Consider the following 25896-nt stretch of genomic DNA (forward strand, 5'->3'; position numbering starts at 1 on the left):
AGATCCTGAAACAGTTTTATTATGTTCTAAAAGCTGAGCACGAAGCAAAATAAATAGATGGAATAAATGGAATGAAAGTATGAAGGTTTATGATTATTATTACATTTTGCATCATTTAAATCTAATTGTGTTCTTAAATATTCATGTTCATATTGACTAAGACGCGGGGGGAAATATAATACTTAATACTATTTTTTATCTGTTCTGAGTGCGTTCCTGTGCTAAACACACCCTTAAAGAGATACTGACACCAGAAATTAAACCTTTTTTTACATCTATCATAATATTGTCTACACACGCTATCTATAATTTTGCCATAAAAGTATTTACAGATGCTTTATTACCCATCTGATCCCCTATGTTCCTCTCTGAGGGGGCTGCCATATTTGAGCTTCAGTAGTTCATTAGCATTAGAAACCTGACATGTTGAGAAGGGACAGTCAGGTTGGCAAAAGTCAGGTTTAGGAACTTCAAGTTACTATTACTTACAGAAGCAGCCCTATGATTGAAAAACGATCAACATGAGCTATGGGTAACTTTTGATGTGCATTAATATTTTGAATAATATTTTTTTTAGTGTCAGTATCACTTAAATGCAATTTTTTAAGATGAATATAGTTTCATATATTATCACACAATGATTTGGGATGCCAATGAACTTTTTTTTTTAACTTGTTCCTAACTACATCAAGATGTCACCCGGGCTTTCGTTTCCTCAAGAGACAAGGAGTTCTTCCTATTATAATTATAATGCTGTACAGTATGCTAACTTTCCAAAAATGTATTTGAATTAACTGCTTTTTTTGCTAACACACTAATATGAATAATATGTATTCACTAAAGTGTTTCCCCAACGAGATGAAGCAATAATGACTACTTTTCATTAAACCGAGAAGGAAATGCACTTTTGTATAATTAATTACATTCAGTATGGGTAGGCTTAACTAATTTTTAAGGCAATACGTGTCCTTTGTGCTAATAATTTTATATGCAGTGTATCCCTTTAGCCTGTGCATAATGTTCCTCTGTTTCAGCAGAATACTGCAGATTTTCTCTTTCTTTAAAGCCTAATATTTGATCTTGTTGCTTTTCCTACGCCTTCATCTTGCACTAACCTGTCTTTTGCGACATCATCCTTGAGAACGCTTCCTTCAGTCGCTTGCATGTCTGAGAAAGAACTCTGGAAACAGACTACATTGTTCTTGTGATTTTATTTAACCAGTTTGAATAGGATCACATAACTCTGGATATATCACTTGCTTTATCTGTCATCTCCGAATTCTACTTTTCAAATATCGCACAGAACATTTTAACTAAAGAATCCTCTATATTTATCCATTTCTGGCCTTTTAATGCATTTTTTTCAAAATGCTTTCTATTTTATCTTAAAGCCTTTCATGTTTATATGTGAATTCTTCTCCCAGTGGTATCACTTTCTACTACTGACCAGTGCAATTTCGATGCGAATTTGTACGTTATATTTATCAAATTCCCTTTTGGTACATCATTTTTTGACAGCTATTTTTTTTATTTGACTTATCCAGTAGAATCCACCTGCCTGAATTTTACAGATTAAATCCATCTTGAAGGTCCTATAAGAACTATTGACAAAATCTTCATTATACCATTTGATGAAAAGGCCTTTCTAAATGCATTATTAAAGGAGTTTTATTGTGCTTTTATTGTACTATTTACACATGAAAAATAATTCATAAAATAAAAGTTATTTTTCACTGTCAAAATAAATGCTTATTTAACCTCCTTATATGCAAGCCCTGAAAAGGCAGGCTGCAGTTAGTCTGACTAGTAGATCCTTTCAAGGTTTCTGCATAGCTAAGTGCTATGAATCATTAAGGGTCTGTTATGAGTGCAAGTGCAGTGTTTAAATATATTCAACTGGATATAAGTATTATTGTGGTCAAAATATTTACACACAATTACCAAGACAGACAAACTTTAAGAAATCTTTTCCTACTTAACATATAATCGTTGCTTATAGAATAATTTAAAATTACTGACCGTATGTTAACTAACAGTTTCTGATAGGAAATCCTTTAAATATGTTGACAAGCTACAATGGGTCAATGATTTTGGGATCCACTGTTCCAAACTTGTGTGCAGTTCATCAAACATTGCTGATAGAAGGAATATAAAATGACTAAATACTGTAGTAACTTAGGTTCATTGAGTTTACTCCTTTGTGTCTAAATTAAACCTACCTAACTGCTAGTCGATTAAGAGAAAGACAAAAAAAAAAAAAATCTGAAGCCTCTCCAATTTACCTTCCTGAATCCCAAGATGACTATTCCCTGAATCAACTTAGTACTAGGAGCAATTCTCAGTTACTAATAAGATGCAGAGGATTCTCTTACCCTTCCTTTGATTTTTAAAAGTGATTTTTTAATTAAAGGAAAAGGAAAGTGTTCTTGCACTTGGGGGTGCCAAATTTTAGGCACCCCAAGATTGTATTAACTTACCTGAAACCCAGGGCTAGGGATGTAGCGAACTGTTCGCCGGCGAACTAGTTCGCGCGAACTTCGACTGTTCGCGTCCGCCGAATGTTCGCGAACGTCGCGCGACGTTCGCCAATAGGCGTTCGCGTCAAAAATCGTTCGACCATTCGACCATTCGATTCCTTCGATCGCTAAAATCGAAGGATTTTCGTTCGAATCGAACGATCGAAGCCATTGGATTGAATGAAATCATTCGATCGAATGGCTTCGATCGTTCGATTCGAACGAAAATCCTTCGATCGAACGATTAAAATCCTTCGATCGTTCGAATCGAACGATTTTCGGATGTTTGAAGTTCGCGAACAGTTCGCGAACTGTTCGCATTTTTTGCCGGTGTTCGCGAACGGCGTTCGCGAACACATAAACGGCAGTTCGCTACATCCCTACCCAGGGCTGGTACTCCTATCAGCAGAAAACTGCACAGGCCTGAGTTATACCAGTGAGCACCACGGATTGACCCTTATCCGTCTTCCTCTTTCTTTGCGCGGCGTAGAGCGAAAAGCCAAACTTTAACTAAAAAGTCAGCTATTTCATTCTTTTGCGCATGCATTTGCCCTGGAAAATTTGAAGAAAGAAGAAGCCGGAAGAAGATCACTCCGTAGTGCTCTCCAGCATAAGCCCGGCCTGGTGCAGTTTTCTGCTGATAGGAGCACCAGCCCGGGGTTTCAGGTACAGTAAGTAAATGTAATCATTGGGGGTGCCTAACATTTTGCACCCCCAAGTGCAAAAAGACTTTGCTTTTCCTTTAAAGAACATATTAACATACAATATCCCACCATGGCCAGAACACTGGAATCAATACATTTCATTTACTAAGCATAACACAATGGTAATATAAATGAGTACACCTTAAAGAACAATACTTATATCACTATAGCAGCAATATTTTAGAGATATGAGATTTTGTTTTCATACTTGTAAAAGGCATGGCATTATGCTATGATTCTGGCTTCAGACCTCAGATTGTAAACATTTATGGCAAGGGTATGTTGAATAGAACTGATTTATATGCACTGCCTTGCTGTACATTACTCTAATTCTGGGAAGCCTGGTTTCAGTTCCAGTAAGCTCTTGTGAAATTGGGCAGGTATTATATTCCTGAGATTCAGCCATAGAAATCAATCATAAACTCTATTGGGCATTTAACTGTAATCAGCATATACTGAGCTTTGTTTATATAAAACAATTCAATGTGCATTCAGGATCTGTAAGAAATACATTACAATAATAAACAATCTTATAATGGCAGGAATAGGACAATTATACAGGAGGTACAATTTATTTTGCAGGTAATTTAATCCACTTCATATAGTTCAACTTCACACATCTCCTCTTTATGCATATAGAAAGCAGGAGACTGACTTAAAGACCTTTATAAGAATAGCTCTCTTACTATTTATATTCTTTAATGGTAGCCGCCACTTCATTGGAGACGTTATATCCTGAACAGGCATGCAGAGCAGATTTTGTATTTTGGAGAGTGCGTTACTACAAGTTTTTTAAGTTGCTCTCACCTGTCAAAACCCTGTCAGATTAGTACCATTCAGTTCACTGCTGTTCTAGCAAATAAAATATGGCATATCGCTGCAGTAGATGGCTCAAACAGATGAAACGTCTGGCAAAACACAAATATGTCCATCACACTCAACACTTGTTTCATGAATGTGGACTAGTTGCTGAAATGTTATTTCCAGTTATTTTGATGAGGATGTAGAAAAGACATTAAGCAAAACAGGAAGACTCACCAGTCATTATAAAAATGCCATTTTTTATAATAAATAATAAAAAACAATATTTACGTGTATATCTTAAGATGTGTTAAAAGCAGATTCACATTGTGACCATTGTATTATTCGTGTGTTCTGTAGAGCACCTTATGTTACATAGTTTTCCAATTGATGCTAGAAGTAAGTGTTGGAGGAATGTGCTTTGATTTGTACAATGACGGCTGGTTATGGCACAATCACATGAAAGCCTGCAATAAATACCTATTCTGTCACCTAATAAAGTGTCACTCTGTGCTCAATTTCTCATTCCGGAATATTAAACACATATTGTCTACATTGCTGCATATGCTGATCCAGCTAACTATGTCATTACTGAGCAATGCCAGTTTTTGCATTTCAGACAAATAATTGCTGCTTTACCGGATAATCAGTGCTGATCAAACCAATGTAAAGCCTTTTCCAGGAAGCAATAGACGTTTAATGATGAGAGCTGAGTGTATGACAAGACTGCATAGAAAAGCTTATTATAACTCTGAAGGCACCTAATGCTCTGGGGGCTCAGGACTGTAGATAGTTCATTTAAATGACAGTTCAAAATTTTCAGAGAGGTTGAGGAGAAGGGCAATGAAATGCAAGGAACTAGAAAATGTAGCTTTGAATAGAAATTCTCTCTCTCTCTCTCTCTCTCTCTCTCTCTCTCTCTCTCTCTCTCTCTCCAATAGACTCCATTTTATCCAAATAATACAAATTTTCAAAAATGATTTCCTTATTTATTGTAGTATTAAAACAGTACCTTGTACTTAATCCAAAATACCCAAACTAATTAATCCTCATTGGAAGCAAAATCAGCCTATTGGGTTTATTTAGGGGCTGATTTACTTAGCTCGAGTGAAGGAATAGAGGAAAAAAACTTCGGGTTTTGAATGGTTTTTTTGGCTTCTTCGACCATCGAATGGGCTACTTCGACCTTCGACTTCGACCTTCAACTTCGAATCAAACAAATCGAACTAAAAATCGTTCGACTATACGACCATTCGATAGTTGAAGTACTGTCTCTTTAAGAAAAAACATCAACCCCCTAGTTCGCCACCTAAAAGCTACCGAAGTCAATGATAGCCTATGGGGAAGCTCCCCATAGCTTTTTTTGGTCGAACAAAAATAGTTCGATCGATGGATTAAAATCCTTTGAATCGAACGATTTGAAGGTTTTAATCGTTTGATCGAACGAAAAGCGCTAAATCCTTCGACTTCGATATTCGAAGTCGAAGGATTTAACTTCGACAGTCGAATATCGAGGGTTAATTAACCCTCGATATTTAACCTTAAGTAAATTTGCGTCTTAATGTTAACATGATTTTCTAGTAGACTTGAGGTATGAAGATCCAAATTACAGAAAAATGCATTATCCGGAAAACCCCGGTCCCGAGCATTCTGGATAACAGGTCCCATACCTGTATATTATATGTGCAATGGGGTTTCAACAGTTGATGTTAATAACTTTATCATTTGCTTCCTTTAATAAATGGCTATCTTTTCACTACTCCCATTTCTATTTTATATTTCTTTGTAATTTGTAGAATTACTTCTTCAGCCTTTCACTGGTGAGGATCATTGCAGCTGCATTTCAGTGATAGTTAATGAGAAATCAAGTAATTGAAAATGTAATATGAAATTATTGTAATTATTACAGATAATTGCATCTTATCTTTTAGAGGCCTAATATTTTGTTTAATTTTCCCATTGCCCATTAATTTGAGAGCCTTTTGGAGTCTTTGGAAAAGGTCTGCAAAACATTCCCATAGTACATTCAGCAGTTTCCTAGACCTATGGGGTGGGTAGAGGGCCTGGATAGGGGACATCTGCATTATACCCCAAGCCCACCACTCATAAATGCAAAATGTAAAAAACGTTGCAGTTTGAACCTGAGTTTTAGACTTTGCACCCTACCCTGTGTGTTGGAAATGACCCATATAGAATCAAATGAGCTGAAGAGGAAGGAGACTTTGAACAAAAAATAAGAATTACATACTGTATAACAAATAAAAAGGGGAACGTTTGTATTGCTTTGTTTATGAATCAGAATTAGATTAGATATATAATGCCTACAATGTTTTTCCACCACACCTGACACTTGAGACTGTTTCTTGGGTCTAAGAAACATGAAGGCAATATATGGCATGATTCTAATAACTGTAAGCAGTGCAGACACTCATTAAGTGTCCACAGTTGAAGATTTATTGAAACGGATTATGCATATTAGATGTGAAGTCAGTGGAGTGTGCATGTGTATTATTAGCATGCTTTAGGAAATAAAATCAGAGGACAATAGAGAAAAAGTAAATGTGATTTAATGCAGAAGAACACAGGTGACAATGTTTATTAGCACAAAGCAAGGAAAACGACATGAGATGATTTCAGATTGATATTGCCAAATAATATACACTTTATTGGGCAAATCATTAATTGTACATGACACGTACCAACATGTAATCTGATCTTTTTCTGGCTGATATGGCAGAGAGTGCAATTAGTAATCATCCCTATGGGCTATACTTGTTTCTCATACAATGCTTAGAAGCTGTGTGCAGCCTTTTTCACTTCTCTATATTATACTATTACCAGATAAGAATAAATTAAACCTTTGAATTAAATCCACTTTGAGAATATACACATCGGGTGGCCAGGACAGAGATTATAATATTTTTAACCTGACAGAATTTCAATTATCTCCATGCCTCATGTAGGCAGGAGTTCATTGTCAGCAAGGTGAATAGTGCCTCACTGTGGCAGGAACCTTTATATAAGCCAGTGTATGTTATCACCAATACAATACTGACAAGGCAACATTAAAATGTTGGGTTTTTTTTCCTGTTTCCATTCCTTTGAAATGCTTCACATAAATTAATCCAATAGAGTATTTGAGAAGTAATTGAAGTTCTATCATAACTGTTGCTGGGGAAGTTTTGGAGCTGGGAATATGAAACATTGTTCACTAAATGAATTTAAAATGAAATAGGGGGGTAGCGTTCATGTCTACACAGCGGCTAAAACTAAACAAATATTAAACTAAATAAAAAAGTTGAGCTGTTAAGCACTAAGCCGGTCACTGTATAACTTCATGTAAACCAGTAACACTAGAGTTTACAATTAATTAGCTGTTATATGAATTGTTTTGTTGTGTTACTTTCTAGTGGATTTTCCTGCTGGTTTTGATGCTGCCGCTTTGGGCTTTTCAGGTGTGGAAGTTTTAGTAGGTGCAGGAGCAGGTGCAGGTGCAGTTTTAGGAAGCTGGCTAGACTTAACTGCGGGTACCTCTTCTCCATATTTGTATACACTTACGGTGACATCCACTGTTTCACCTCCATATTTGTTTCTAACGTTGATGCCGTATTTTCCAGAGTCTTCTGAAGAGACGTCTTTGATTGTTAGACTAGCATACTTTCCTTGTTCCATAGTAGACTTGAAATGGTCAGTTATTTCCAGATCCCTATCATTCTTCAGCCAAGAAACCTCAGGATCTGGGTTTCCAAACACTGTGCAGGTAAGACTCAATGTCTACAAAAAGAATGAGAAAGCATTAATGTATTGGGTTTCAGCCTTAACTGCACAATTTGATTATGTATGAACACTAGATTGTAAGAAAAAGTAGCTTGTAGCATTAAAGTGCAGTTAAGCCCAATAATTACCTATATCTATACTTAGGGCCACCTTATGAAATCATGAGGCCCCATACTACTTAGTTATAGGATCCGTTTCCCATGAAAGCGCAGTTATTAGTTCATTGTGCCCCAATAAAATGAGCCCTAACAACTAAGTAGAATGGGATCTCAATTGATAAAAAAAACCTCAAATATTTGAATTAATAAAGGCTATACCTGTAATCCACCCACCCCCCATCCAAACCAAACAAGCCACCCAAGATTGCCAACATGACTAGGGTAGATTGTAATTCCAGTCTCTTAACTCCATGAACAGTTCAATACACACAGCCACATTTTGGTAGGAAAAAAAGCAGCTTAAATTAGTATAACCCACATAGTATATATACATCAAATGTATGTAATCATTAGCCTCTAAAGCCTTTGAACATACAGTAAAACTAACATTGGATTAACATTAAGCATTTTCATAAAACCCATAGCAAGTTTGTGACATCCTCCTCCTATCGTCTACGCCCCCGTTTACAGTTCCCGTTTGCTCCCGGAACCTAGCCCCAGGCCTGCCCCTACCAAAACACCTGCCCCTTTTTCTTATTTCTACCCCTTTTCAGCTACCCACTAGGGCAGCACCACCACACCATGAACTGCGACATAGTGAAAAAATTTTGTCTCTTTGTTAATGCACTTTTATCACTCTAGCACCACTAGTCTTGGTGAGGCAGGGAAGTCAGACCTACAGTATGTGCTGGTGTCAAAATACAACTCCCAGAATGCCACTAACAGCTGCAATCTATTTTATGCTATACTGTGGTTGGTCATTTCCTCATAATAAGTGCTTATGGCTTTAATGGCAAGTCATTTTTATTAGATAGTAAGCTGTTGTAATTATAGTTTCTTACCCTACTTTGTACCACAATATGGTATAACCAAAATATGTTTATTGCAGATTAGAACTGTACAGTGCTGAAGAATATAATGTAGCTTTACTGTACCACTCATTTGACTTCTATCACAGTGCTGAAAGTTCCGAATTTTTAGTAACTAGCTCTCATTTATGAACTGGAAAAAAATGGTTACAGTGCAATAATATCACTGAATCACAAGCCTAACTGATACCGCTACTACAGCCTGGAGCAAGGTGTCAGTAATGATTTTAGTGTAAATTACACATTTATTAACTGAAGTGAGGTTTACAAAGGGCGCTAAGATTGTGTTCAAGACTTCAAACTGGCATACTGTAATTTAGATTTAGAGTTAACATCGCCGCCCTAGAATACCTGCTTCACAAACGAGAGCCAGTGTCCCTGATACAGTATATTTTCTCCCTATGTACAGCACTGGAACATAATTTTTGTTTGTTCGCTCAATGGCGAACAGTTGCAGCTTTTAACAATATCTTGCAATATGTAGTTCTGAATAACATGTATGTGGGAGAATTTATCCCTATGCTGTATTACATTTTATTTCTCAAAATAAACATACAGATGTAACAGATTAAAATATATAGGGATGCAATAATCAATAAAACCCATCATTTAATGCACTGTAGGGATCATTTACAAAGTGTGGGTAGGTGCAAAGTGCAAAAAACAGGCACAAACCCCCATGTTTTTGGCACTTTGCATCCTATCCTTGCCATGTGCTGCCACAAGCTCAAGTCTGAATTGCAAGATCCTTTGCTTTTTGGATGAATGTACGGCTTCCTATGGCATCCCTCATTCCACCCTATACTGAACTTGTCAGTTGTTCAGATGGACAACATGGGGAACACCCGTGGGCAAAGGAAACCTGCCTTGCTCCTGCGAGAAATGCACTCGGTACCATGGACAGGATATTTAATCCAGCACAACAAGAAGCACAGTGATGTCTCCAATTACAGTGCAGGATAAAAAGGACCCATCCACTTCTTGGGAAGGGGGTCAGCATAACAGTTCGGAAACCACTACTCTTAACCCTTAAATTGCAATAGAACCATCCACAGTACACTAAAGATAAAAATCCTTGAAGTAGACCCTTGTGTATTGTTTTTCTTCTGCTATGTAACTCTTGATCTGTGCTTGTGCTGGCCATGTTGTTTCACCAATGCTCACTCTCCACCGTCACATCACTGAACCAATGGAGACATTTTGTTGTAATTTTATTGTCGAGCTATAACAATTCTATGAAGATTTAGCTGTAGTTAAAGAGACTAATCTCATAAAATATTTGCACATATCTTTTTAGTAAGACAACACAATGTTAAACCAAATATATACATATATTACATGGGCTACAAGTTTGTAATTCTTTAGTTTATTATCATTATTTCACACAATAATTGCGAAGTGTATACTGCATGGCTTGTATCTCTATATGTTCAATAAAAGTTAGAAAATATATATAAATATTAGTCAATTCAATTCCCATTTGATTAATTACTAAATTCTGCAAGCAATATTTATATCATATAAAACGGGCCGTAAAATGTATTGCACTGCATGTATAAAGTAATATAAAGAGGTTTGACAAAGCTTTGAAAGTATGCTTAAAAAGGTAAGGGTAGATGATACTCAAGGAACTAAAAAAATGTTTTCAATCACTTCTTCACCTTCCTTGAAAGCTATTTCTCATGACATTGTACATAAGTTGCTAAAAAGACAGTAGCCACCTTAATGAAATATGTAAATCATTGCAAGTATCCTATAGAATGATCAAACACAGACCTTTTTTGAATTCAGAGTTAGGCACCTAGAACAGTACTGCCATGATGTGAATCAGAATAAATTGGCGTAGTCAAATTATCAATAACAGAATATACAACATGTCTGAGTCTAAAGAAATGTATAATAATTGTAAGTAATAACTTTAGGCTTTATTTTATGTATAGTCACAATTATCCTTTTCAACAAGCACTTCATCAATTGAGAAGTCTTTTCCCCACTGTCTGCATTTTCTTGTCAACTTCTCAGAGATAGGGATGAGCAGTGTCATTGTTTGTGAACAATGTCAGTGTGGGACTCAATTGTTGGGAACTCAAGCGCTTGCTATAAAATAATATTTAGCCATTTATCAATAGCAGCTTCAATAGTGACATTTATTTTGCAGGGAATGCTAGGATGGACTAGGCAAATCAATTCTCCATGATCCTTTTCATCGTGGAACAATCCTTTTTAACTACACTGACAGGCCAACGGCAGCCACTTTTCTATCACTTCTTTTAAATGCTATTGCGAAAAAAGAGTTATAAATTTAAAATTATGCTAAAACTCTATTAAAAATTCCATTTGCAAAACAATGACAATTGTCTTCTAAGTCTTCTGAATATTTCAGATACCTGCAGTTAGATGGTAGTCTTACAACACAATTAGTCAGCTTCTTGATCCTTGGCTAGAATTCTGCTTCCAGAAACATATTTGCATTTTTTAAAAATACAGAGCTGAGATGAATAACAGGCTTAAACATCCAATGGTTATACCATTCTACAATTGCCTTGACCTACAAATGAATGCATCTATTGTACAGTTCTTTTGATGCTGTTTAGTTACAGGTTGGGGGTAAGGACAGTGTGATGCAGGAAACTTATTCTGAAAGGGATTTAAAAGTAATTTCCTTTAACATGAGTTGTCCTTTAGCAAAGTAAGCAATGGGTTATTGTGTGATGTGTGAAAAGATAAAGCCAAGCTTTCTATTCAAATATATGTAAAGAGATTTTCTAAGAAAAATCATTTGTTAAATGCTACCCATTACTATCATCACAAAAGTAGACATTACACCTACAGTAGAGTGACTGCCAATATTTCTGTATGTCTTTAACCATATTAATCAACTTAAAGGCATATCATATACAGTGTATACATATAATATATGCAACATTCATCTTAAAGTATAACGTTGCCCATACCTTGCCTTCCATTATTGTTACCACATCAGGCAGTCCTCCTATGACCTTACCACGATCTGGGCAAGAAAAAAAGAGAACATTAGAAAATGCAAATGCATATAAATGTTTATCCTAGTTAAATAATTATCACATGCTTAATTAAAGATCCAGTGTCAGCCCAAGCTGAAGTTTGTAGATGATGGTCATGTTTATTTCTGACTTTCTGATGTTATATTGCTTACATTTTTCCATAAGGAGCTTTTTAGGGGACATTGTATGAATGAATATGGTTCATATTTTATAGTGTCTTTAATACACTCCAGTGATAATTTAGACTGATCCCCCATAAGAGTGATTAGATCACAATCAGGGCCTATTCAGGTGTAAAATGCATCCATGGCCTAATGGGTTTCTCAACCAAATGATTTTTCAACCAACATTGATCAACATATGGCCAAGCAGAGATCAACATTTTTTCAAGGAGATAATAGTAGTTTTCATGCCATACCCTGCCATTTAAATCTAATTTTAGTAAAGCAGACTTTCTGTACTTCAGACACTGTGTAAAACTGTGTCTGGAACAATCTGTGTAAATAAGTTTCTGAAAATTCTATAAGAACAATATTTCTTAGTAATGATTTTTTTTTTGACCTTAGTATTTGAAGTTCCTTGGTCATCATTAAATTACTTGGGAGGTGATCCATTTTGCATCACATTGATCAATGGACTATGGTAATAACATGGAAACGTATAAATGTTGTGGTCTGTATATGCACTTTGCACCCTGTCCTCTTTATGGTAAATGACAGCTTATAACTGTATTAAAATTACTCATGTCTTATAATATATTATTCAGATAAAATAGCATCTTAAAGCATTTTGTGAATTTCCAATTTCATGTACTTACTCTTCTCAGCAAAAGCTGCTGCCCTGTAGGAAAGATAATGAGAAAAAAACGCTTAAGTATGTTTTATATTCTAAAAGAATAATCCACCATATTCAGTTCACATGTTAATAAATTAATATATTTTTAAACTTACTTAAGTCTTTGGAATTCTGCAAAGGCTTCATCAAATGCTGAAATAAAAGAGAAAAAAAACGATGTGTTAATGTGATTCATAAAACTTAATAGAAGTGTTTTAAGGTCTAGCGAAGACTTTCTAAACAAAACATTGTCTACCTCATTTACAAAAAAAAGCAATAAAAAAGAGTACAAAGTGCCACTCGTATTTTGCACCTTGCCCCAATGCAATATGCTTCCAAAGTGGGTAGCACTTGGGTATCCCTTTACCCTGGGCTTGAGCACTATTCAGAATGCCCAATAAGGGGACACATAAGGCATTAGGGGACCACCTAGGTCATTGACAAATACTGAATTTCTAAGCAATGATTTACCTTGTCCAGACAAATCAACTGTCCGCTTATAAGATGTTTTAGCATCGAATATCTCAAATGTGTATTTTCCTTTGTCCTTTTCTGTAGGTTCACAAATCTGTAACCAAGCAAAATCATCCGTGCCTCCAATCTTCATCTTTTCACTTGAAGAGACCTTCGATTCTCTTTGTAAGAATAAAAATATTATACAGTGAATTTTCATAAATGAACTGAATACACCAAGGCCTGTGAAACAATTTGTTTTGCATATCCTAATCTTTAACAGCTAGATAAATATGTTTTAATCAACATTGATTGTAAGTTGAAATCTTGGGCAAGCCAACTATTGATCGACCAATGCAAGGGACTGCAACAAAAAAATGGGTTGACTTAAAGGTACCTTGAAGATCTATATCCCTTGTGTCAAATACCACTTCCTTGTGAGTGATGGTAATCTCAGGAATTTACATCTATATACCAGCAACTGACAGATCTTAAGCTTTACATCTTGAGCAATGCTTTGCAGCAGACTTTAGGATGAGGCAAAATCAATCAGTTGTGTTAATTATGCCTTGCTGTTACACAAAATCAATGAGAATATATTTTACACAAAGAGTATTCATAGGTTATCGGGAATAAACCCAAACCTTCTACAACACATTCACTTCCAGAATGATTTTAAATAATATAGAGAAACATGAAATCATTTGTGTAAAGCATGTAAATAGATAAATCATTATCCTTCAAATGCAGTGCAGTTGTCCTGCATGGCATAACTCCAAGACGTTATTCTTTGTTTCTTGTAATCATATATGAGCAAGCAAATCGTTAGTTTACTCTTGCTATCTCAAATCATCTATCATCATCTACCATATCCAAACATTCTGTCCCATAGTTGTTGCAATCCCAATCTCTATTCCACCACCATCCTACCTGTATAACTGCTGGCTTGTCAGAAGGGCTCCCACCAAATTCATCACCTCTTAAAAATGAAAGCCTCTCACTGCGTACAGTATCGCATGTCCATGGAATATACACCACAAGCAGACGTGGTGCAAACTGCGCTCGCGGTCTCTATTAGGAATAAGTGCTATGGTCACGTCACGCAGTTCTATCAGGTTTAAATGATTTTGTGAGCAAGTAGAAGTCGTGTTGTGTGTGACGGAATAACAAAGAGCAAACGCAGATGTTACATATTCACTTTCTGGGTTTAAAATATATACTCAATCCTATCACACACATCAGGTTTGCATTTCTCTGTTCCCCTTTATCACAGTATTATTAACATCAGTCACTTGGTAAATCACAGTCTGCATAGGTGCACAATCGAGTGTATCAATGCCTTCTCAGCGACCCATACCGCAATGTCTAGTAAATTGTATTGTCAATAGTATGGACAAAAGGTTAAAACTCAACCGAAGGGCGACCCAAAGCCTTTCTCTTCTTGTTCTTCGGGTGGCTTTTCGGATTCTTCGGCCTGCGCCTGCTGCGAGCGGGCGTTGAAACAGGCTGTTACTAGTTGCGTGTTGGCCCCTCCCCCCGGCGGGGGGCTTCACCTGTATATGGCTTGCGTCTGCTTGGCTCCTCACGTCCGGCGCGTGATACGTCTGTGTGTCGCTCGCCTGGCTACAAATTAGGCGAGAGTGGTTGGGTTGGATAGATCGAGCCTGTTTCTCTCGTGCTGGGCTGCCGGCCTGTCGCTGAGAATCCGGGCTCTCGTCCACGTTTCTTCGCTTGCCGGGACCGTCGATGGTGTCGCGGCTGGCTGTGTTCTGTCATGGTGGGCGGGCTCTCCTGGGACGGTGACCTCGGGTGTGCGCAATGAGCATCTCGTAGTCGCCTCATCCTGGGAGTCGATTAGGTGCTTTGGAGTGTATCGTGCACTCCGGTTTGCTTTGGACCAGGGCTATGCCCGATGCGCTCTAGAAAATCAATTGGGAGGGCTATGAGGAATGTCGTGGGTCTGCACTAAAACGGCTCAGTCGGGAGGCAAGTCTTGATCAGGAGGCCGATGGGAGGGGGACTTGCTATATGCATTGGAGCAGTGTCGATGGCCGATGGTGTGTGACGGTGAAAACTGTGTTGGTGATTGGAGAGCTGGGAGTGTATTTTATGCGGCAGTGTTATGGATTGCGTAGGGGTTTGTGGGAAATGTGTGTTCTAATTGCCTGCATGATGATGAGAAACAGTGTCGTGGGTGTTGGATTGTGGTGTGGTGTGGATTGGGTGGCTGTGCGGCGGTGAAAACACTGGCTGCGCCGCTCGTTGGTGTTAAGAGTGGATGACAACATAAAAATGACGAGATTTGACCCGCAACGAGGCCCAAAATTCAGCTACCATAGAGGCAGCTCATTAATAGGAAATCCTAAGCCCATCTGACCGGCTAGTTACAAAGTACTCTATCCCAGCAGGCACAGAAGATGCACTTTTCTGTTAGTCAGCAAACCGTGAGGGGAGTATGGTTAATAGATTGGCAATGGCAGGCTGCATGACTGTGTAGCAGGCCCATAATCACTTCGGTGATCAGTTTCTGCATATGCGGCACATGTCAGAACTAGCTGATTAGGTATTCTCGCTGGCAGCAAGAGACAAGCCTAAGGGCTTGACAACTTGAGAAGTTCAGACTCAGAGTTAATTGAGTTACTACGTAGTGAAGGAAAATTACCTTCGAGAACAATTTCTCTCCTGAGTAGGTTATTTCACCTCCTTAATATGTTCACTAAAATGGCGTTGTGTGGTTGACATTTCTATTAGCATGCCGAGCTCAGAATTACTTATATAAGAAGATGTAGTTCTCCACAGAAAACGAACCAATAATCTAAATTCTCCCGCAGACAGTCAAGACAACTAATGCGCATTTTACTCCAGCATGACACGCATTACGTGTAGCTCATCAAAAGCAGACAGAAGTGAGCCATTCGCTATCCAATAAGAGGAAAGTACACTATACTCATTGTGACATTGATAATTGTCCACTGCACACTAGATTTCACTTTGAGTGATTGGCTACACATTATACATTCACTCTTTTGGGTGAAAGCACATACAGATGCATAGCCGCCACAGATGCCTTATGAACACATATCATCATAAGTAACTATTGCATTCCAGACACGCATAACATGAATTCATGTAGCATGCTCCGAGACAAATAGGGATGTATAGTGTGAAATATGTAGGTTCAGACCGTAAATAGTGTTTTTGTGAGTGTTACACTAAAAAAGAAATAAACAATACAGGAAAAAGCAATGCATATCTTACTTTTAAAAATATAATACATGTGGAATCTGTTGTGAATTGCTACTTGTTGTATCTGAGGACAAGCCATCTATCTTGCATAGTGTGTGATACTTGTTACTGTAGAGGCTCTGATTGCAAATAGTCCCAGCTCTTCTGAGGGACTATATAGGAGCATGCAGTGGCTGCAGAAACGGAGTTATTTAATCTAACCACTGAGTCGTATCATTCTGTGTCTACACTTGGCTTGCGAATAGAAACAGGACAATTTTAGATCAACTGCGAAACTTCGCTTCAGGTTTTAGCAAATTAAGATGTAGTTGAATCGAGAAGTAGCTCTTATTATACATGTTTTGGGTTTTGGTTGAATGTGTGTTGGGTATGCCACCCATGTATATACTTAATGGTTGACTGAGCACTGGTAGTTGAATATTTTTTGTTGTTGAACAACTCGATATAATATGAGAAACCAAATTAAATTATGCCAACAACAGAAATACAGAGAGTTTCTCTTTGCATTCTAATAAATATTCCATATGCTATGCAAACATGGGCAAAAGATAAGTCCTAAATGGTACTGACCCATTGCATTGCAGAGTACATATGAAAAGTGTAATATGTTCCCAAAGATTTTTGGAAACTGTTGCCAGTGCCCTTAGTGCTCATTTTAGTCTGGCTCTGCATCTCATTTTGGACAAAAAAATCCTTTGAAAGGTGCTAAACACAGCTCCAGTGAAAACAAAACACCTGCTATACCTGTAGGTCTCAAGTTAGGTGGCAAAAAGGAGGTGGGAGAGGGGACATCTACGTGCCTCCCCCGCCCGACCCTCATGAATATATCACTACCAATTAAGGCAGAGCTGTATTCATGGGGTGCATGAAGGTCTCTATTCTTTGAAATCACAGTTTGCACCCTGCCCTGTGAATAGTAAATGGCCCCAACTGTTAAGCTTCTGATGAAATGATTCTAGTACAGTGGAACCCTGATTTTACATTACCCAGGAAACCACGTCAATGGGGTATGAATTCAGGGAAACTATTAAATCCAGGAAAGAAAAGAAATGCAGCTTACCTGAATGGGACCACAATAAAACCACGTCAATGTCAGGAAAACGCAAAATCCAAGGATGCAAAATCAGGTGGCTTGCATTGTGGAAATTAGATTGCACCAAGCTCCACATATGCAAATGTTTGTTATTGTAAAATGTGCAATAATATTATTGTGCTCTATGTATTAATAATAACAAAAGAGATGCAGGAAGTGGTGGAGACAACTTTACCGATACACCAACCCACCTTTGATACCAGGTCACTTTCATTTCTTCTGTGTAGTATTTCATGTAACAGTGGAATCTGATTCCTTCAGGTGTGCATTGGATTTTAAGGTCTGAGGCAGATGATCCTTAAAATGAAGAAGAGAAATGCCCAACTTGAATCTCTGTATATCCTCTTTCTAACCCATTGCTTTTCTAGATATTATTGTGATTTAGTTGGAGGAGAAATACTTGTCACAAGGGGTATTGTAAGGCAAGTTATTTCTGGCAGTGTAGAGATGCATGCTTTTCATGTTTCAGACAGTTATAGTTAAAAGAGATTGAATTACTGGCTTTGATTTATTTTTATGGCAAGCCTTATATGAAGAAGTAGGTAGCTATAATAAGACATCATGATTTTCTGTACTTGCAGGATATCATTCTTTCAAAACAACTTTCCTTTCCCATTTTAACAAGTAGCTCTCAGACACAACATGTCCCAAAGTGCCTTTTTTCTTATCTTTTTCTTTTTCACACTATAAACACTCTGTAATCTCAGTAATTATCCTACTAAAAGACTTCTTATTATATTTAAGTGCACTGGGAACAATTTGTTGTGTTTTGCTCAAGCTGTATCTGGTTTAGGAAGTGAGTGTATGTGATTTCTACACGTACAGATGAATGATCTATATGCCATATATACACGCTAACGTTAATACTGTACTGTATTTTCTATTGCCGAAGTTGGAAGGTATGCACACACACACACACACATACATGCAATTTATATAAATGATCACCTAAATTGCTTTGCTTAATGATGTGTTGTGGTATAATCATTTGTAGGTTACACTGTTTGAACTTTTCTTCCTCAATGCCCTGACTATTGATACTGATACAGCATGTACAGCATTTCTAAATATATTTTGTCTGTATTGTTATACTGGATCTAAAGTGAGGCTAATAAAAGGAATATGGAATAGACAGAAGAGGAAGGAGATTTGTGCACATTAACAGAAGAAGTAAAGGTTTATTAAAATGTTTGTGCCCTATTTTTAAGTCCCCCTGCTTACCTCCATATCCACACACAAACACACAGCCAGGCAAATCCTCTGCTGGCTACTGGACTTACGCATGCACCCTGTATGGGAATCTCAGCATTTGTTATATCAGTTCAGGAGTCCAGTAGCACGTAGAGGCCCCTGGCTGGGGGTGCAGGAATGGAGGCAAGCCTGCTGATAGTAAAGAAAGCTGTAGGGAAGTGAGGGGAAACCCAGCACTGTATTTAGATCTGGTACCACCTTAAGCATTGGACCTAAGTGTGCCCCTCCAACACACAGAAGTGCAGTTATGTGATATATCATGTCCGGCCGTGACACACTACAATGCACTAACACATAATTTTACACAAGTCTCCAGCAGCATCTGGGAAGATTTTTATTACAAAGCAATGCATCTATTAAAGAGGCACCAAAGGAACCCCCTAAAGCTGCTGCCCTAGGCACAACCCACGGGTACCTATATATATATATATATATATATATATATTTATATATATATATATATATATATATATATATATATATATAATATATATATATATATTATATTATATATATATATATATATATATATATATATATATATATATATATATATATAAATACAGAAGCCCTGGGGGAACCTCTGCCTTTTGGCACCAAACAACCAAGGGATATTTCTAATGGGGGTTAAAATATAATTAAGTATTTTATTATTTATTATTAATTATACTTGTAAAAAAGTGACTTATTTAACGGAAGGCATAAAGCACCTGTACTGTTAAAACATCTAAATCTCTTGCAGAGATTGACTGATTCTGCAACACTTATCAACCTTCATATACAAAACAGTAGTCCCTATATTTCTCATTAGTGATGGGCGAATTTGCACCGTTTTGCTTCGCTGAAAAATTTGCGAACTTCATGTGAATTTCGCAAAACTGCGGAAAATTTGTGAAACTGCACCGGCGTCTCGTTTTTGACGCCGGCGTCCGTTTTTTTGTAGACGGTGTCCATTTGATTGGCGAAAATGCATCGGCGTTGAAAAAACAGACGCCGGCATCCATATTTTTTGACGCTGGTGAATTTTCGCCCGTTTCGAGAATTTATTCTGAGGCGGCGAATCGCGCAAACTCGCTGCAAATTCGCGCCTGGCGAATAAATTCGCCCATCACTATTTCTCATATATTTTATGTACAACTATAGCTCTGTGCAGGTATGTCAATCATTATGTCTTTGTGACATCACTCGCTACTGAAATCACTCTGATAACTCCGGATAACTGTTCATATGTGTACAGATAATGGAATAAAGAATTTCTCACTGAGCTGGGCAGTTAGAAACTCAGCTCCATTTGAGTTTCATATAAATAACGTTGAAAATATTTTTGTATTATGTACAGATAAACAGAATTTGTTGGCCTTCACAATAAAATTTAGGAACTGCTTTCTAAGAATAACATTCTGTTTTCAATTAACACATCTCCCAGACCCTTCATAACACCATCCATATAGCTCAGTTTTCAGTTTTTCTGCAATTTATATGTGATTATTCTGCCTTCTCTATCTGCACATATGTACAATCGGTTAAAAGACTGAGCATAAAAATAAGCATTAGTCAGCAAGATGTGCAGAAATTCATTAGCATATTCATTTTTTACCTAGCAAAAGAACATTTAAAATGAGGCGCAAAGCTTTAAAATAAATTTTGAAAAAGAGCTATATAATTACTCAAGGGAGTTTGAGAGTGGAAAAGTAGAAAATTAAAAGATAAAATATCGCTTTTATTCGAGCAACAGCAGAGCTGGCAATGCAATAAATGTATGTCATCTACAACTGCTGAGAGACTGAAACCTATTCCATTTTTTAAAAATTATTATATCATATCCATTTTGCATGTATACTGTGACTATTCACAGAAAAATATCATATTCAACAAATTTATCCTAAATTAGAGTCTTTTTAGGCGAGAGAAAAAGCCACAATTAAACCACAATATATCAAAGGAACAACAAGTGATGCTCTACATTCACTTTTCGGTTTGCATGGGTCCCTTGAGCCCCAATGACAAACTAGCTAGATAGCCCTTGAAGCAGTTCAGTGTTTAAAAAACAAATGAGCTTCAGAATTTAGCAAGTAAGCTTCTTCTGCTCTTTTGAAACAAAACAATATAATGATCTTATTATGTAATTTGTGATTTTTATGGCCACGGCTGTTCTTCTTACTAGGGACCTTTTGTTTGACTCTGTGACGTTTTTTTCCCACTTAGCCGATTTACTAACCGCCCCTGGCGTAAATTCGCTAGAGAAGTAGACAGACTCTAGCGGTACTTCGCCAGACGAAGTTGTGCTCTGGCGAAGGGATGTACCTATGCTAATTCACTAAGTTGCGGATTTTACTGAACTCTTGCGCCAGACTTGACTTCGCCAGCTCAGACCAGGCGAAGTGCAATAGAGTAGATAGGAGGATCTTCAAAAATAGTTGAAATTTTTCTAAGTACCAAAAAACGCTGGAGTCTTTTACATTTTTCAGGGTGATAGGCTGAAATTTTTTTTTGGGGTACCCTCCTTCCCCCCTACATTTCCTAACACATGGCACCTAAACTATACAGTGGGCACATGTGTAGGGCAATATAACAACTCCCAGGCGCAACTTCGCTTCCTTTTCGTCTCCCTCAGATTTTAGTGAATTTGAGTAGCCCTAGCAAAACTACGCCTGGCAAGTTTGTGGCAAAACTGTCACCAGCGCATTTTTGGTGCTTAGTGAATTTGCCCCATAATATCAAAGGTTATTGTGATACTAAACTCTATAGTTAGTACATGTATAGATATGGGTATATAGAATTTAATTGAAAGTAGGAAGGGGTGTGTGTATGGATGCTGGGTTTTCATTTGGAGGGGTTGAACTTAATGGACTTTGTCTTTTTTCAACCCGATTTAACTATGTAACTATGTAGTTACCGTATATACCCGAGTATAAGCCGAGTTTTTCAGCATCCAAAATGTGCTGAAAAAGTCTACCTCGGCTTATACTCGGGTCAGCGGTACCCGACCCGAGTAGCTGAGATTGCAGTCACTTTTAATCATTCCTATACCAACAGTACACTTGGGGAGAGACTGCAATATCCCACAATGCCCTCTGTTGATTATATGAAAGAATAACAGTGCGCCCTCTGTTGGTTATATGAAAGAATAACAGTGACTGCAATATCACACAGCGCCATCTGTTGGTTGTATGAAAGAATAACAGTGCGCCCCTTGTTGGTTATATGAAAGATTAACAGTGACTCAATATCACACAGCGCCCTCTGTTGGTTATATTAAAGAATAAAAGTGACTGCAATATCACACAGCACCCTCTGTTGGTTATATGAAGAATAACAGTGCGCCCTCTGTTGGTTATATGAAAGAATAACAGTGACTGCAATATCACACCAGCACCCTCTGTTGGTTATATGAAAGAATAACAGTGACTGCAATATCACACAAGCGCCATCTGTTGGTATATGGAAGAATAACAGTACTGCAATATCACACAGTGCCCTCTGTTGGTTTATATGAAAAGAATAACATGACTGCAATATCACACAACGCCCTCTGTTGGTTATACGAAAGATTAACAGTGATGGCAATATCAAACAGCACCCTCTGCACATGGTAGTGGACAGTGGGGACAATGACACAGAAATCCGTTTTGGCAATTCTCTGTCACCATCAACTTTGCAAAGAAGTCCGGTTGATCGCTGGCGGGGTCGCTTTGCAGAATGTGCGCTGCTGGGAGACAGGGCTGTAGTTGTGTCTAGGCTTATACTAGAGTCAATAAGTTTCCCAGTTTTCGTAGGTAAAATTAGGTACCTCGGCTTATACTCGGGTCGGCTTATACTCGAGTATATACGGTAGGTGACATTTTCAAATTTTTTCATAAACAGAAGCAGTGGCCTTTTTGTTACCTATTATATGTATTTATTATTTCTTTGGCCATTGGAAAAGAACCCTTATTTGGGTCCTTTATTTGGTACTTTGTGGTCACGTTAAATGCAATGAGTCCCTAAATGTTAATAATAAATATTATACAAACTTTAACAATTATTTGAATTGAATATGTGTTGACTAAGAAAGTGTCAAACAATTATATACTATATGTGAGTGTGTTTATGCAATAATAATGGGTAATATGGGTATGGGATCCCTTATCTGGAAACCCATTATCCAGAAAGCTCCAAATTAAGGGAAGGCTGTTTCCCATAGATTTCATTTTAAGTAAATAATTCTGTTTTAAAATAATTCTCTGTTATAATAAAACAGTACATTTTTACCTGATCTTAACTGAGCTGCATGCAACCATATTGGAGGCAAAACAATCCTACTGGGTTTATTTAATATTTAAATACTTTTAGCAGCCTTAAAGGGGTGGTTTACTTTTAAGAGGACTTTTAGAATGGGAAAGTCTTAGCAACTGTTCAGTTGATCTTCGTTATTTTATTTATTTTTTTTTTTTTATAACTCTTTCCAGCTTTGAAATGGGGGGGGGGTCACTAAAAAACAAATGCTCTGTGAGGCTACAAATTTATTGTTATTGCAACTTTTTATTACTCATCTTTCTATTCAGACCTCCCCTAATTATATTCCAGTCTCTTATTCAAATCAGTGCATGGATGCTAGGGGAATTTGGCCCTAGTAACAGGATTGCTAAATTTGCAAACTGGAGAGCTGCTGAATAGAAAGCTAAATAACTCAAAAACAACAAATAAAAATGCAAACCAATTGCAAATTGTCGGAGAATATTAATCTCTACATGATACTTCTCAAAACACAAGGCAATAAAGATTGTCAATATACTGTAGGTTATAAAATGTGAGTGTTCCGCAAAGCTTCGTATTGTTATACATATACACAGTACGCATCACAACCTGCAGTCACACACAGTATATATTCAACACTGCCCCCCCCTCCCAAAAAAAAAATAACAGGGAAAAAGGAATCTTACCACTGACTTTGCTCATTCCAAGGATTATGTCTTCATATACTGGAAATGAAATACATCACAAATTAAATCATAGACAATTATATGAGATTATGGGGCAGATTTATTAAAGGTCGAATATTTTTTTCCATGAAAATTTTTTGTCAATATCTTTTTTTTGGGTAAAAACCCCCCTCAAATTACGAGATTTATTATACCTCAAACCCTAGAAATAGCTCATGTTGAGGTCATGTAGAAGTCAATAGCAGAGGTTCCTTGAACTATTTGAAGATGTTATTAGACTTTGCAAGTTTTTTCCAGTGGGTTTCACTCGAAAACTAAATAAATCCGAGCTAATCAAGTTTTTTTTTGTTAACCCTGAATTCTCTGATTCCAGTTTTTTCTTAAATTAGAAACCATTCAAGTTGTAAGTTCATTCAAGCTCTAAAACAGCTCACATAGCTCTATAATTCGACCTTTGATAAATAACCACCTACATGTACAGAGAGTATTGAAATGAGCAGTAATTATTATATACAGTACTTAATATCATTTTTCTAGTGACATATTGTGCCTTTTGTTATCAGCGAGAAATGGTATGCATTTCAGGTCTTGGATGAAAAAATGCTACATTTCTTATTTGGTTTTGTTGGTATAGCAAAACCTTAATTGCTTTTTAAACAAAATGTTTAGTCAGGTAAATGTCAAAAATAAAAGTCTGATGGAGATTGACTATGTGCTGTAAATAGCAGAGCTGTGAAAAGTGCACGTAAGGAACCACTTTATTAAAATGACACCTCTGTGCTTGTACCAATAAATATTCTTTAATAAAAAAGATATCATGCATACTACTGTAATGCACTTTTTCCTATTCTGTATCTTCTTGTTTAAAATGGAGCTACTGTAATGCATCAGTTTGTATTTGAAGGAGATATTATCCTTCTGCATAATGATTCTAAGTTTTATGTACAATGTTGTGAAACCCTCTGTGTTCCAGAATGCATAATATAAACATTCTTGTAGTGCTATTGGCATTGCATACACAAAAATTACAGCAGAGATATTGACAATGATTCTGGTCATAAAGAATGAAATGCTGTTTCATGCCATTGCCAAAATGTACCTATATTCCTTTAAGAAAGCATACACAAGATGAATACAGAATAAAATATATAAAAATAAATAATAAATAACATGTTTACTTTTTCCAGAAAGTTGAAGAACTGACACATCTTGACCCCTGTCATCCTTCAGTGTTGCCTTATATTCAGCTTGATCCTTCTTAGTCAGCTACACAAATAAAAGGAAATGTTGAATTGTTTTGAGAATGCATGAAATGATCACTTAGGCTAATAGAAGCAATACAACCTAGAGCTTACTGGAACCCAACAGGTTTCTTGCATGGGAGTCCTTATGGGAGTAATGCATTGAGCTGGAATGTTTTGACTTTACAAAAATAGTCTGAAAAACACAGTAAAACGCTCCCAATTCAATTAGTCATTTAGGGGCCCATTCATTAAGTTTGAGTGAAGGAATAGAAGAAAAAATACTTCGAATTTCAAAGTGTTTTTTTGGCTACTTCGACCATCGAATGGGCTACTTCGACCTTCGACTACGACTTCAACTTTGAATTGAAATGATTCGAACTAAAAATCGTTCGACTATTCGACCATTTGATAGTCGAAGTACTGTCTCTTTAAGAAAAAACTTCGACCCCCTAGTTCGCCACCTAAAAGCTACCGAAGTCAATGTTAGCCTATGGGGAAGGTCCCCATAGGCTTGGCTATCTTTTTTTGGTCGAAGGATAATCCTTTGATCGATGGATTAAAATCCTTCGATCAATGGATTAAAATCCTTCGAATCGTTCAATTCAAAGGATTTAATTGTTCGATCAAATGATTATTCCTTTGATCGTTCGATCAAACTATTTGCGCAAAATCCTCCGACTTCGATATTCGAAGTCAAAGGATTTTAATTCCCCAGTCGAATATCGAGGGTTAATTAACCCTCAATATTGACCCTTAATACATCTGCCCCTAAATAATTTACATCTCCTGAAATAATGTTTTTCTATCATTATAAACCCCAGCAGCAAGGCAAAATCTCTGCTATTTCAAAAGTAGTAGAGATCACATAGTTGTTTTAAATCCACTAGAAGATGTCAGTTCTGGCACATAGGTGGCTCCCAGTGTGCGAGCAACGCAGCTGGTGTTGAGTTGATTGTAAACATGCAATGATCTGCTCTGCTTATGCAGCTTTTCTGTACATCACTA

The 25896-nt window shown here is 37.1% G+C and overlaps 1 protein-coding gene across 4 annotated transcripts in view; it reads right to left on the reverse strand.

Moving 5' to 3' along the window:
- The window catches only part of myom2.L (myomesin 2 L homeolog), a 135707-nt gene that overhangs the window by 27962 nt on the left and 81849 nt on the right, over positions 1-25896 (reverse strand). For 3 of the 4 annotated variants that reach the window (XM_018263530.2, XM_018263529.2, XM_018263526.2), the window contains 8 exons: positions 24826-24913; positions 23648-23686; positions 17666-17771; positions 13154-13317; positions 12799-12835; positions 12666-12688; positions 11780-11835; positions 6573-7795 (listed from right to left, as the gene is read on the reverse strand). In XM_018263530.2, coding sequence (XP_018119019.1) covers positions 7421-7795; positions 11780-11835; positions 12666-12688; positions 12799-12835; positions 13154-13317; positions 17666-17771; positions 23648-23686; positions 24826-24913 — 888 coding nt within the window. In that variant the 3' untranslated portion in view covers positions 6573-7420. Of the gene's footprint in view, positions 1-6572; positions 7796-11779; positions 11836-12665; positions 12689-12798; positions 12836-13153; positions 13318-17665; positions 17772-23647; positions 23687-24825; positions 24914-25896 lie in introns of those variants that run through there. The other variant, XM_041563196.1, reaches the window with a different exon arrangement.

The sequence above is a fragment of the Xenopus laevis genome, chromosome 5L (genome assembly GCF_017654675.1).
Source record: "Xenopus laevis strain J_2021 chromosome 5L, Xenopus_laevis_v10.1, whole genome shotgun sequence".
Lineage (NCBI taxonomy): Eukaryota > Metazoa > Chordata > Amphibia > Anura > Pipidae > Xenopus > Xenopus laevis.